This window comes from Chelonoidis abingdonii, chromosome 7 (genome assembly GCF_003597395.2).
Source record: "Chelonoidis abingdonii isolate Lonesome George chromosome 7, CheloAbing_2.0, whole genome shotgun sequence".
Lineage (NCBI taxonomy): Eukaryota > Metazoa > Chordata > Testudines > Testudinidae > Chelonoidis > Chelonoidis abingdonii.
In genome coordinates this window covers 25,479,586-25,491,890 of record NC_133775.1, presented here as the reverse complement: position 1 = coordinate 25,491,890, position 12,305 = coordinate 25,479,586, and the positions used below count along the sequence as shown (strand labels likewise).

Genomic DNA, 12,305 nt, shown 5'->3' with positions numbered 1-12,305 from the left:
TGTACATTGCCAAAGAGCCACAGTAATACATCAGCAGCCCCCCTATCAGCTCCGCCCCGTTCCCAGTGACTCCTGCCCACTGGCAGCCTTGACGATCAGCACCTCCTCTTCCCTCCCTCCCTCCCCGCACCTCCCTGTACCTCCTGATCAGCTGTTTTGTGGCATGCAGGAGGCTCAGAGGGGGAGGAGTCAGAGCACAGCAGGCTCAGGGAAGGGGGCAGAAAAGAGTGGAATGGGGGCAGGGCCTGTGGCAGAGCCAAGGATTGAGCAGTGAGCACCCTCCAGCACACTGGATAGTTGGCACCTGTAACTCCAGCCCCAGAGTCGGTGCCTATACAAGGAGCCGCACATTAACTTCTGAAGAGCTGTCTGTGACTCCAGAGCCACAGCTTGGCCACCCCTGTCTCAGACAATAAACTCTTCAGGGAAGGGACTTTGTTCTCATTGGACCCAATACAATAAAGAACCTAAGTGGTCTGTTAAATAGTGATAGATTCCTCTTGCTTAAAGTTAAACACTTGTTTAAAAGCTTTGCTGAATCTGGGGCCGTGTCTGTAAAATGCCTTATTACTGTTTAATTTTCTCTAATTCTATGTTATTTTTAAAACATTTAATTGGTTGGTAATAGTGTTTGAGTTTTCATCTTTGTTCTGCTTATTAGATTTTAATATAGGATTTATCTTTTGTTGTCGACAATCATCAGTGTGTTATAAATTTTTTAAATGTTAATTCTGGGTCTACTCCTGCTATCTCTGCACGCTCAAGTTTTCCCTTGATGTTTATGGGAGATTTTAGTGTACAAAGACTACAGGATCAGACCATAGGTTCTTAAAGAAATAAATACATACATAGGCTTAGACAAAAGGCTCATAGTGAGATGAATAAATGTGCTGGGCTTGGTTCTCAATTACAGTAAGGCTCTGGCAGTGCAATGGGGCCTTATCCCTTTAAGGCCAAGTTACAATGCTTGAGCAAAAATGTAAAAGGGTCTTAGAGTAAATAAGAATAAGGCCCAATTTTTAATGATCTATGTACTTACACTCTATGATCATTATTCTTATATCTCTAAGTATGTTATGTAAAGCATAAACCTTATATATAATGGTCACCTGCCTGGCATAACGCTCTTCAGTAACACCACCGTGCTTACACTAACTGCAATTTTATTATAAAAAGATATTTTAAACGTCTACTGAAAACGAAAACTGAATCAAGGAATGATGATTTGGACTAAATTTCTTTTCTTTTTTCAGTTTTGAAAATAATTAACATTAACCACAAATTTCTCCTTTCTTAATTTATAAGCAAATGTAGCTGGCAGTTATCAACTGTTTTCCATAATAACTATTTTGTCAGTTTCTTTTAATTTTCACAATTTGATTTTCTGAACTTCACACAGAATTACATCTTATAAAAGAGCAATAATGAAGAGCCTCATTAGGCTGCTTTCTTTTTGTTACTTCTGTTGAGGCAATTCCATTTAGAATTCAAAGTACAGAAATGATAATTAGTGCTTTTAGTGATTGTGGAGCACTCTGAAATGGTTTGCTTGAAAAGCACTCTAGAAATGCAATATTGAACTGTAACCTTTGCACATGTTTATAAGGAAATATTACATTACGGTGTTTAACCAGAAGATTAAATAACATTTTTTCCTCACAACACTGCAGCCAAGTGGAAATTAAATTTACATATTTTAGATTAATTTACTTATATACATGTCTACATACACATCTATGTCATCCTGATAACACTCTGTATTTTACTATGCAATCATTTTATCTCACTAAATTGATTTCAATAATCAAAACTAGGCAAGCCAACAGACAACTATTTCTAAAATGAGATGACCACTACTGGATTAAGTGAGCTCACAAAAATGTAGGCAATTTTAATCTTAGCATTTGTTTCAGTCTTTTCAGCGCCTCAGAATAATCTTGAGACCATTCCTCCTTGATTGTGAAGGAATTAATTGATTGCAATGTGTTTCTCTTAATGAACATCTAAATTGTACAATTAAATATTAAAGGATAACTTGTTTCCCTTCCTAAATGATTAATATATGAAAATTGTTAGGTTTTTAGCTTGAACTTGAGAGGATTTTCTTTACATCAGCAGGAGGTTAGTCATATTTGGTTCCACTATCACATTCTGTCTTTTTACAGAATTTTCTGTCTTCATACTCTAAAGTATATGCCAAGAAAGTGACCTTTTGTCAACTGTAATTATGTATTTGAAAAGATTTAAAGCGCAATGCTGAGAATCTGCTCATTAATTTCAAGAAGCTTTACAATGATATAAGACACAAGTTTTCTTAAAAATAAAGACAGTCTCTTACTTGGTCCTCAAAGGAGAGTGCCTGTGCAACGTCTCTTGGAAATCCATCAATAACTATACCTTCTTCATCAGGAATCTGCATTAATCTCTGCTTTATCTCAGTTATGGTTGTTTCCTTTCATGGAGAGAAATAGTTTTAAAAGTTTTTTGGTGATGCACATTAACACAGCATGTAAAAATCTTTACAGAATAAATACCAAAAAGAGGATATTTCTTAGGTAAGTTGTACCTGAGGGGCCAGTTCTCCTGTAGTAATTATTTTAGCAATTAGACTCCATTTTCTGTTGCTGCTCGTATTGTGGATCTTCTTCCTTAACAATTCACCAACTGATATATATTCAAATCCGTAACGTTCTGCTATTTTCAAACTTTGGGTTCCCTTCCCACTTCCTGGGCCACCTATTGTAAAGATAAGCAAAAAATTGTGCTTTCATTTGGAATGTCAATTCACTATGACATCTCTGTCATCAGCACCAATTTCTCAATATACTATCAAATCAAATCCTACAGTTATTTCATGGTTAGCACTCTCATCAAAGTCAGTGGAAGTGGATCTATTGCGGGACTGAACCTAAAGTTAACAATCTAAAATAAAATATCTGCATGAGTCAAAAAAAACAGATGATCTTGTTCTTTCTGGGCCCGATTCTCCATTCACTTACTTCCCTTTACTAACCTCTTTAGTGGAGCTTTTTCTGGTTTATACTAGAGTAAGGAAGAAGAGTATCAAGCCCTCTTCTGCATTTTGGTTAAGGAAAGCTATTACTAACAGAATCCAAATGGAGGGACAGATAATCTGATGACCTTATTCACATTAAAAATGTACCTTAGTCTACAAGTGGTCCCACTTAAGTCAATGGAACTACTCGTGAGATAGAAATATCAATGTCTATTCCTATGTCTGCAGAAAATTCTGGAGTTTGTAAAATTAACATACTTTAACATGTTAAATGAGTGGAGAAGGTATAAGAGAATTGGTACATGTAATGATTTCTGTCAAAGCATACACACTTCAGGTACCCCAAGAATTTAAGAACCATTCAGAATTAGTTTTATCCTTCTGCGTACTTTTAAAAATAAAGTACTACAGTGGAAGCAAATACAGTAACTCCCAATTTAATGTCCTCTCGCTTAATGTTGTTTCGATCTTACATACCTGCTCAATTACAGAACATGCTCCATTTAAACTTGTGCAATGCTTTGCTATAACATCGTTTGGCTGCCTGCTTTGTCCACAGCTGGCAGCTCCCTATCAGCTCCCTTATGCCCCCCTCACAGCCCCTCCCACCTGCTGGCAGAACCCATGGATCAGCCCCTTTCCCCTCTTACCCCTGCTTCCTGCCTGCAGCAGTCAGCTGGCTTGCAGCATTCAGGAGGAAGGGGGGAGAGGCAAGGACTTGGCGCGCAGGCTCCCCCTCCCTCCCCTGCCTCCTGAACGTCGCAAGCCAGCTGATTGCTGTGGGCAGGAAGCAGGGGATGGAGGGCGAGCCTGCACACTGAGTCATCGCTCTTCTCCCCTCCCTCCTGCCTCCTGAACGCTGCAAGCTAGCTGATTGCTTGCAAAGTAGGGGAAGCTGCCGCTGCCGCTGCTGCTGCGCAATGTTCTTCTCTTAGTCATCAGCACCTTCAGCCTCCTTGCCTGCCTCATTGTCTCCAGTGCCAGTGGGCTGTGCCTGTGTGGGGTAAGGCGGGGGCACCTCCCAACTATAGTACTGTACTGTACTATGGGGCAAAAAAATATTTCCCTGGAACCTAACCCCCCTATTTACATTCATTCTTATGGGGAAATTAGATTCGCTTAACATCGTTTCACTTAAAGTTGCATTTTTCAGGAACATAACTACTACGTTAAGTGAGGAGTTACTGTATTAATAATTGAGATAACATAACATAAACTGGTTACAAGGAACAACATACCTCTTCCTTATATTACCTATATTAGTTCCATAAACCTTTCTTAAGGATTTATAATTAACAAATATCTGTGGGAAATATTACACCCTAGGATATTTCTCCATATGTGCTATAAAATAGTGTGACTTAGGGTTAGATAGTTGTGGCCAGTTTTTGAGGGCCAGATTCTGCCATTGAAGTCAGTGGGACTATTGGTGGAGTGAGATACTACTGAGTGAGAATAAGGATGGCAGAATGTAGCCCTATATATATTGCAATGGGTAATTATCAAGTAATTTTAAATATATTATTATGAATTTGCAAGGCTTTATTTACTGGCAACAGGCTATCTATTTATAAAGCACCTATCAACTGGGAATCAAAACACTTTGCAAGGTTTAAAGGTTGAACAGAGTTGCCAAAGAGGGACAGTCAATTCAGTTACCTATCCTTCAACCTGGAGATTCAAAATCTTCCTGAAATCACCTAACTGCAATAGACCAATAATTAACAGGCAGAATAAATATAGATAATATTGTCTGTTATAGAAAATTTGGTGATGGAGGAAAAAGTTTGCCTTATTCTATCAGAATTGCACAGGATATTTGATGTGAAGAACTAGGAAAAAGATCACCCATTAATATCCCTTTTACTAATATTTTGAAAATTTCAATCTTTACTCCTAAATTTTCAAAAGAGCTGAAAGAAACCACACAGCCTACTGAACAGAGGAGGGTTTCACTCTTATTTTCAGGGAAAATTTTCCTTTGCCATGAAACACATAGGAAAAAGGAAGTGCACACAGTCCTGTATTTCTATGCTTTAATCTTACTTTTGTGCCCAAAAAAATAATTAAGCCACAAATTATTGGGTATCAAAGGTTCACAACCTTCTCATATCTGAAATAAGTTTTTATCAGTCAGAAAATTACTTTTATACCAAACTGATTTATGAAACAATGAGGAAAAGTTCAGAGAATAAAGTAGGAGGACAAGTATAAAATTATTTCCCATGTCAAATAATTATACATTTTCTTCTTTTGCAGATTTGATATTTCTTGGTATGACTTAAGTTGACAAGTGTGTTTATCAAAGAGGGAGGAAGTTGAATTTGGTCGCTATTTTTTGGATAATGTAAAGAATTTGAAAGTAGCTGTTATACGTCACATGCGACAGAGTTTCCAACAGAGGATTCTTTTCCTGCTAAGCTTCAGAGCCATTCAATGGGGGCAAGTCAGCCCAATGGCTGAAGTAGCTTTTGTGGACTGCTTACATAATTCCCCTTTAGATGGGAAACAGAAAGATCTTCATAGCACCATCCCCTGCTCCTTACATGCCATCAGGCAAGAAGCATGCACTGAGTAGAACTCCACCCTGTTCCAGGAGTGCACGCGTACTGTGCTTTTCACCTACATCCAGTCTTCACCCACTTTACTTGTGCAATGGAACCACATTGATTCCACGGCATGAGGGCCTTCCATGGCCACAGAGTAGAGAGGCCTGGATTTGCTCCCTTATGAAAAGGATGACCATCTATTTGTTAAAATAAGAAAAATAAAAGGCATTTGTGTTACTTCTCCATCTGTTGAAGGTCATAGAGCTCAAAGAATATGAAGGCTCTGGAATTTTCCCATGTTTTGATTTCTGCATTAGAAAGTAGGAGCAACAGGCTGAGGAAAACACCATTGTCTAGCAGCCTATGAGGGGTATGCACCAGTAGCTATGAAAATGTGATGCTTTTTTGTTTTATGTGTATTGCCCTTTACATTTCTAAGAACCCTCCCTGTGTGCAGAGTTTAGCAGACATTTTGTTCTCAGTGCTTCTGCTGTATATCGTAGAAGAGACACACACATTATCCTCTCTCATGGAGATTGCATTTGTTTTCTTTAATATAAGTCCTTTTAGATGCAGAATCTGATTCTTGACTGCTTTGCACCTTGTGTAGTCATTTACACATATGCAAAGTAAGTGCAAAATGGGCACAAAACACTACCACCAGAGTAAATGAGAGAAGTCTGATTTGGCAGCCATTTACACTCATTTTGCACAGGTATAAATGACTAGATATGGTGCAAATCTTTGGCGAATCAGGCCCTGATATGGCATTTGGAAATCAGGCCCTCTTGGTATCTGGAAATATAGCACCCAGAAAACAAAAAACCTAATCCAGACAAGTGAAATGCAAATGCTTCATGTCCACTGGACAAACTATTGACCTGGATTTAAAATATAGGTATACTGAATGATTAACATATCTTACCTGAGGTTGAAAATTATTAGTTTGCTTGCAAATGCCACTAAGCAACAAGAAATGATGAATTTTATGAAAAGTGTGTAATTAAGTACTTCATTCTTTCTGATGAGCACATCAGACACAACTGGCTGAGTGTAGCTAGAGATGAATTTATCAAAGCAGTGGGCTGAAGAGGCATGCTTTCACTCAGGCAGGAAATGCATCGAGGAGTTTTAAGCACAGGTAACATGACACAAGGATATAGCTTATCTGATTTTGCAGGTGTTTCCTTTTCTGTGGACAACTATACTTTCTTATCTGGCAACCAAACCCGAGACATAGTTTGCACTTGGACCACATTCTTTCCCTAACCTAAGTAGAAAGTTTACATTTAAACACTGTAGGCATCTGATTTATTTACATTATAAATATCAATCCAGAGAGAATAATAATATGGGTTTGTCAAACAACTGACCCTCACTTTGCCTTCATACCTAAGACAAGGATGATTTTTGGTCGAGGTCTTGTAGGATCAAATACATCATATTCCTCAATTAGCTCAGCAGTTTCAGAAAGATCTGTGTCACTTTCTATGGAGAATTGGTGGATTGGAGGGAGTCGGTCATATCGTCGATAAGGAAAGTTAGGATTGTCAGGCATCACTGCAAAACAATGAAATAAATGAGAAATAGTGGAAATAAATAGCAAAGTCAACATTACTTGCATTTTTTTATTAAATGAGGTTGACACAAAGAAGATTAGTGTTGTTATATTAAGAAATATAGTGGTAACAAAATTTCTTCAATATCTCAAATGCCATTTTACTTACTAGAAGTATTGGGTATTGAGTCTCTCCACTCAGCGGGTTTATTCAATTTCAAACAACTAGTTCTTACTTTATAAAATATCTTTAGTGTCTTTTGAAATTTACAAACTTGCATTTATGGTAAAGTACTTTTATTCTTCAATGAAAATCTGCCCTCATGGACAGCAGGAAGGCACAAGCCTCTGAGCAGATGGCCCTCCTCATCTCGTGTAGATCCCCCGGGGATCCATGATTTTGTGAGTGAATCTCCTTTTATGTTGCATATTGGATAGGAGGAATAACTATGGCAACTTGAAAAGGAACTAAATTACTGATCATTAATGTTATCAATACATGCTATTCATATGTTAGTATGACAGATTTAGATGTACTGAGAAGCACCAGTTCTAAATAATTTCTTCATATACATTATAGTTAGTAAATTAATGTACAGCTCTAATAACTTCTTAGAACACAAAGGGACAAAATTTCAGTTGGTGTAAAGCAGTGTAGGTCCACCGAAGTCAATGAATGTGTGGCTCATGAGGACCAATTAAAGATCTGGCTCAAATACTGTAAAGATCTGAGGCTGAATTATGTCTATACATAGATGTGTTACTCTCCCACAACGCAGCATATCCACACAACAAACATTCATCGTTTAGCTGCAGGATTATGGTAGCCAATTATGGCATGGTCAAGAGTGCTAGCAGCCAGGGAAAGAATATGTGTGTGCATCAGCAGAGCTGCATTTCCTACGCGTCAAGCACCAGGATGTACCTTTTCAAATGTATTGGCAAGGGTTTCATCCCCGAGCACTTGCCCATACACCAATTGAGGCATAATGCCTCCAGGAACCATGGCTTTGACAACACACTTCTTCCCCCTCTGCATCAAACTACTTCATCATAGGAAGCATAATTTTGATCAGTTTTCCCCCTACATAACAACCATTATGAGAAAACAAAACAATCCACCCACTATTACAAACCAAAAAACAACAACCAACCACTCTTGAAAGTAGTTTTAAAATAATTAAATAAATTACCATTACAGGTTTAACTGGTCATTAATTGATTGCATATTTGTTTAAAATATTTTGGCGTATATATGTCTGTATGGCTACAACTTTTTCCCTAAAGATGTGTAACATCTAATTTGTCATAGCAGTACAAGATAACTTGTGTAAATATACATTTTTAAAATAGTGGATCTGAAACTGCCTAATACACTGATACACAAAATATTCAGCTCTAGGATATACATTACCATTCCTGAAAAAGGATCTTCTTGATTGTCCTCCATTAAGTGGGGGTAATGTCCTCTTTTCTTGACTAACAAACGTGTCCCATTTCACTTTTTCTGACCCTCCCAGCTCCTTCACTTTTTGTAAACAGCCTTCCAAATATTCTATTGGGTCATCAGGTTTGTAACATACTAATCCATTCAACAGACTCTGAAACATAACATCCAAAAATAAGTTATAGTTCCAAGGTTATGAAAACGAACACTAGCTTGTATTTTGAATTTAATTTTGTTGCACCCATTTCTAATTCACTGCATCCCCAAAACCTCTAGTTCAAGTCGATGTTTGGGACATGCAAGGAATGTAGGATTTGTGTCTACTGAGGTCACCAATATGACTTAGAACATAAGGTTCCTTGGTATGTCTTTATTTACCTGTTTACAAATGGAATGAAAGCAGAAAATAGTAACAAGTTTTCTTTAATCTTTCTTAGAACTACATCTCTGACTTGGCAAATATATGTAGTGTTTCTTGTATTAGCTAGATACGCCCCAAAGCTTATGTTTTCTAGTTTACTTGTTAGTTTAATAAAAATGTATAATTTTCTGAAAAACCAATATGACGACAAGCATTTTGCTCATATTAATGTTTGAGAGACAACACTATAATAAAAACTAGATAGTCTTAAAAGCCCTGACAGGTGTTCAAACATCATGTTGATGAATGTGGTATAAGAAGCTGAACTGACCACCAGCTACAGTCATTTAGAAAATGTCTGTTGTGTAGTATGAATTGTAGTATGCACTAACTGGTACAGGACAAATGTCTGTGTAGGGTAGGGTGGGATGTTATAACCACTTTCGGAGCAGACAGGGATTGTTGTTTGCTAGTAAAAGGATAGGATTTGTTAGTGAAAGATGGACCATTGGTTCCAATATAGAAATTCCTACTCTTAGCTTTTAACATATGCTTTAGGATGTAGTCCTTTCCATTGCATTTTTCAGCTTTCCCTGATTCACATGCATAAAATTGGGTGCTATAGTTGAAATTGGTATAATACATGAAATACCTTACATTCATGTTTCAATATTTCTCCAGTGTTATTTCAATAGCTACAGTTTATATAGTTATTTCAATGTTGCTTTTATATGCATTTGCATTTATAATATTGTAAATAATTTGTTCGCATGGGTTACACCTTTTGTATAATCAAATAACTGAGCATTGCAACTATACAAATTTCTGTGGAAGAATGCATACCTTTGTCATACCAGAGTCTTGCATCTCTCTAGATGCACAATTGCCTGTATCCATAATTAAACCATTTATTTTTAAAATTTATGAATAAAACATAAACATAGTCTTTGCCCTATATATGTTTTTTCAATCATTCATAGGGAAAATCTTGTTTCAAATAGCCTAAAAATAATATTTTCATACAGATCAGAAAGGAGATGGTTTACTGGGTGGAAAAATCCACATTGTACTGGAAAAAGCAAATTACTGTTCATTAACAGATACACCAGGTAGCTGCACTAAACCACTTCAAAAAATTTATGTTTAACAAACTCTCATTAAATAGTCTGGGTTATCGATCAGTCAGTGAACAGAGCTCTTCAAAAATGGATGATCATTTATGCCTGCATTCCTAGACAATCATTTCATTTTCATATAGGAACTCATTGGGCATATGGGTTTTATCTAAGTGGGTTGTTTTTTTTAACCTAACCTAATTTTTAAAAAGGGTTTGGTCACACACGACGTTTTCTACTGTTGGCTGAAGGACAAAACGATCGCGGAAGAGATAATAATAGCATGCACATTACGCCTTCCATCCAAGGCTGACACAGCGCCCTGGAGTTACGTGGAATATGTGACTGACACAATCCTGTCCCCTAGTTCCCGATCGCTCCGCGTTCCCAGCCCACCCAGGGGCGGCTGCTAGCCAGGCTGGGACCAGAGCCCTGAGCGGAAGGGCGGGGGGATGTTTCTGTGCTGCATGAGGCAAACCCCGCCCGGTCCGAGGACCCGGAAAGCCCGTGTTTGCTGTGGGGTCACCTGCTGGGCCACAGGTGACCCCACAGCAAACACAGAAACGCCACACCGGCCCTTCTCCAGCTGAGGAAGAGGGTCGGGCGGCGCGGCGCGGCGCTGGCTGGAGAAGCGGAGCCCAGATGCCTTCCTGGCCCCTCTGGCTACCCGGGCGGGCTCCGTCCCTGTCAGTCTCTCCTGGCTCTGGGACGCGGAGCGGGCTCCAGCCTTCTCCTCCCGGCTAGGACACCCCGGCCCTGCTCCCACTCCGGGCACCCGTTGGCCCCCTCCCTCCTACCCATCCTGCTCCCACTCCGGCCACCCCTTGGTCCCCTTTCTCCTGCTCATCCCCACCCGCCACTCTGGGCACCCCTTGGCTCCCTCCCTCCTAACCATCCTATCCCCACTCCGGGGGCACCTTGGCCCACCTCTCTCCTGCTCATCCGCCCCACTCCGGGCCCCTCGGCTCCCCACCCACGCTTCCCCCACTCCGGGGGCCCCTTGGCCCCCTGTCTCCTGCCCCCCCCGCCCCGCCCCACTCCGGGCACCACTTGGTCCCCACCCTCCTACCCATCCTGTCCCCCTCCGGGCACGCCGTGGCCCCCTCTCTCCTGCCTCCCGCACTTGGCTGGCTCAGTCCCCCCTTCCCCCGCTGGGGTCCGGCCCAAAGGGCAGGAAGGGAGCTGGCGGGGCCGGGGTCAGACGGGCTTTCGGCGCCCCGGTCTGGATCCGGCAGAGTCAGGCAGGTTCGCCCTGGGGAATCTGTCCCCTGCCCAGGCTCGCTCCGCGGGCGGTGACTGGGCTCCGCCCTTACCTCGAAGAGCTGCGGGATCTCCCTCCGGGCCAGGTACTCCTTGACATCGCAGGTGTTCATGCCGCCGGCTGCAGGGGAGCGGGGCGACGGCTCCACGGCTGCTGCTCCTCCCCCGGCCGCGGGGCGCCTCCTCTCTCCCGTGTGCACTGCAGGAGCCGAGGGCTATGGCGCGGCGCCGGCTCAGGCCACTGGCTGGCCGGTCCGGAGGGCAGAGATGAGCGAGAGGAGGCAGAGCCAGCCCCTTCCCCAGCTCCCTGGAGCACCGCTGCGGCCGCCCAGCCGAGTGCCGCGGGAGCCAGGCGCGCTCCACAGCTCAGGCTGGCGGGGTGAGTGGGTGGCTGAGCAGCGCACACCCCCTCTTGCGGGCTGCATAGCGCACACGGCACGGCCCCTTTCAGGGCTTCCGGGCACCGCTAGGCAGCCAAACGCGGCCACCTTACAGCGGGGTTAACCTGTACGTGCCAGAGGAGATTCCCCCTAGCCCCAGTCCCCCTCCCTGCTGCACGGATCTGCCAGGGCACGTAGTCTGCAGGCGGGGAGGAGGGGCACGGAGTCCTCTGGATCCAAAGCGTTTCCAGCAGATCACAGGCATCAGGAAAGTTTCATAGGCTGCAATGCTGCAGCCAGTGCAGATTGCAGCCCAAGTCCAGGACACACAGCACGGGCACCAGCTGAGCTTCCGACCTCTGGCAGTAGTACTCAGTGCAGTACTACACGTGTGTAGCTGGGACACTGCTGTTACCGGGGGCCTCCGGTGGCATCCCGGAATGCTCCGGACGAGTGGGAAATCATCGCTTAGTTATTGCCGTCATCAGAAAATATATCTGAGCCATCTGCGTGTGAGTGGACGGTTGAGAATGGAGGAAGGGTGTGTGCCTGTGTGTGTCTGTGGATGAGCCGGCGTATGACCGTGTTTGTGAATAGGTGCCTATGGTACTGAAGAAGA

The 12,305-nt window shown here is 42.0% G+C and overlaps 1 protein-coding gene across 1 annotated transcript in view; it reads right to left on the bottom strand.

Moving 5' to 3' along the window:
* AK5 (adenylate kinase 5) overlaps window positions 1-11,672 on the bottom strand; it is a 172,957-nt gene extending 161,285 nt beyond the window's left edge. Inside the window, exons 1-5 of the mRNA XM_032802465.2 lie at window positions 11,360-11,672; window positions 8,538-8,724; window positions 6,958-7,125; window positions 2,567-2,736; window positions 2,339-2,452 (exon numbers count right to left, since the gene is read on the bottom strand). Of these exons, the coding sequence (XP_032658356.1) occupies window positions 2,339-2,452; window positions 2,567-2,736; window positions 6,958-7,125; window positions 8,538-8,724; window positions 11,360-11,419 (699 nt within the window). The 5' untranslated portion in view covers window positions 11,420-11,672. The remainder of the gene's footprint in view (window positions 1-2,338; window positions 2,453-2,566; window positions 2,737-6,957; window positions 7,126-8,537; window positions 8,725-11,359) is intronic.
* Window positions 11,673-12,305: the final 633 nt, after the last annotated feature.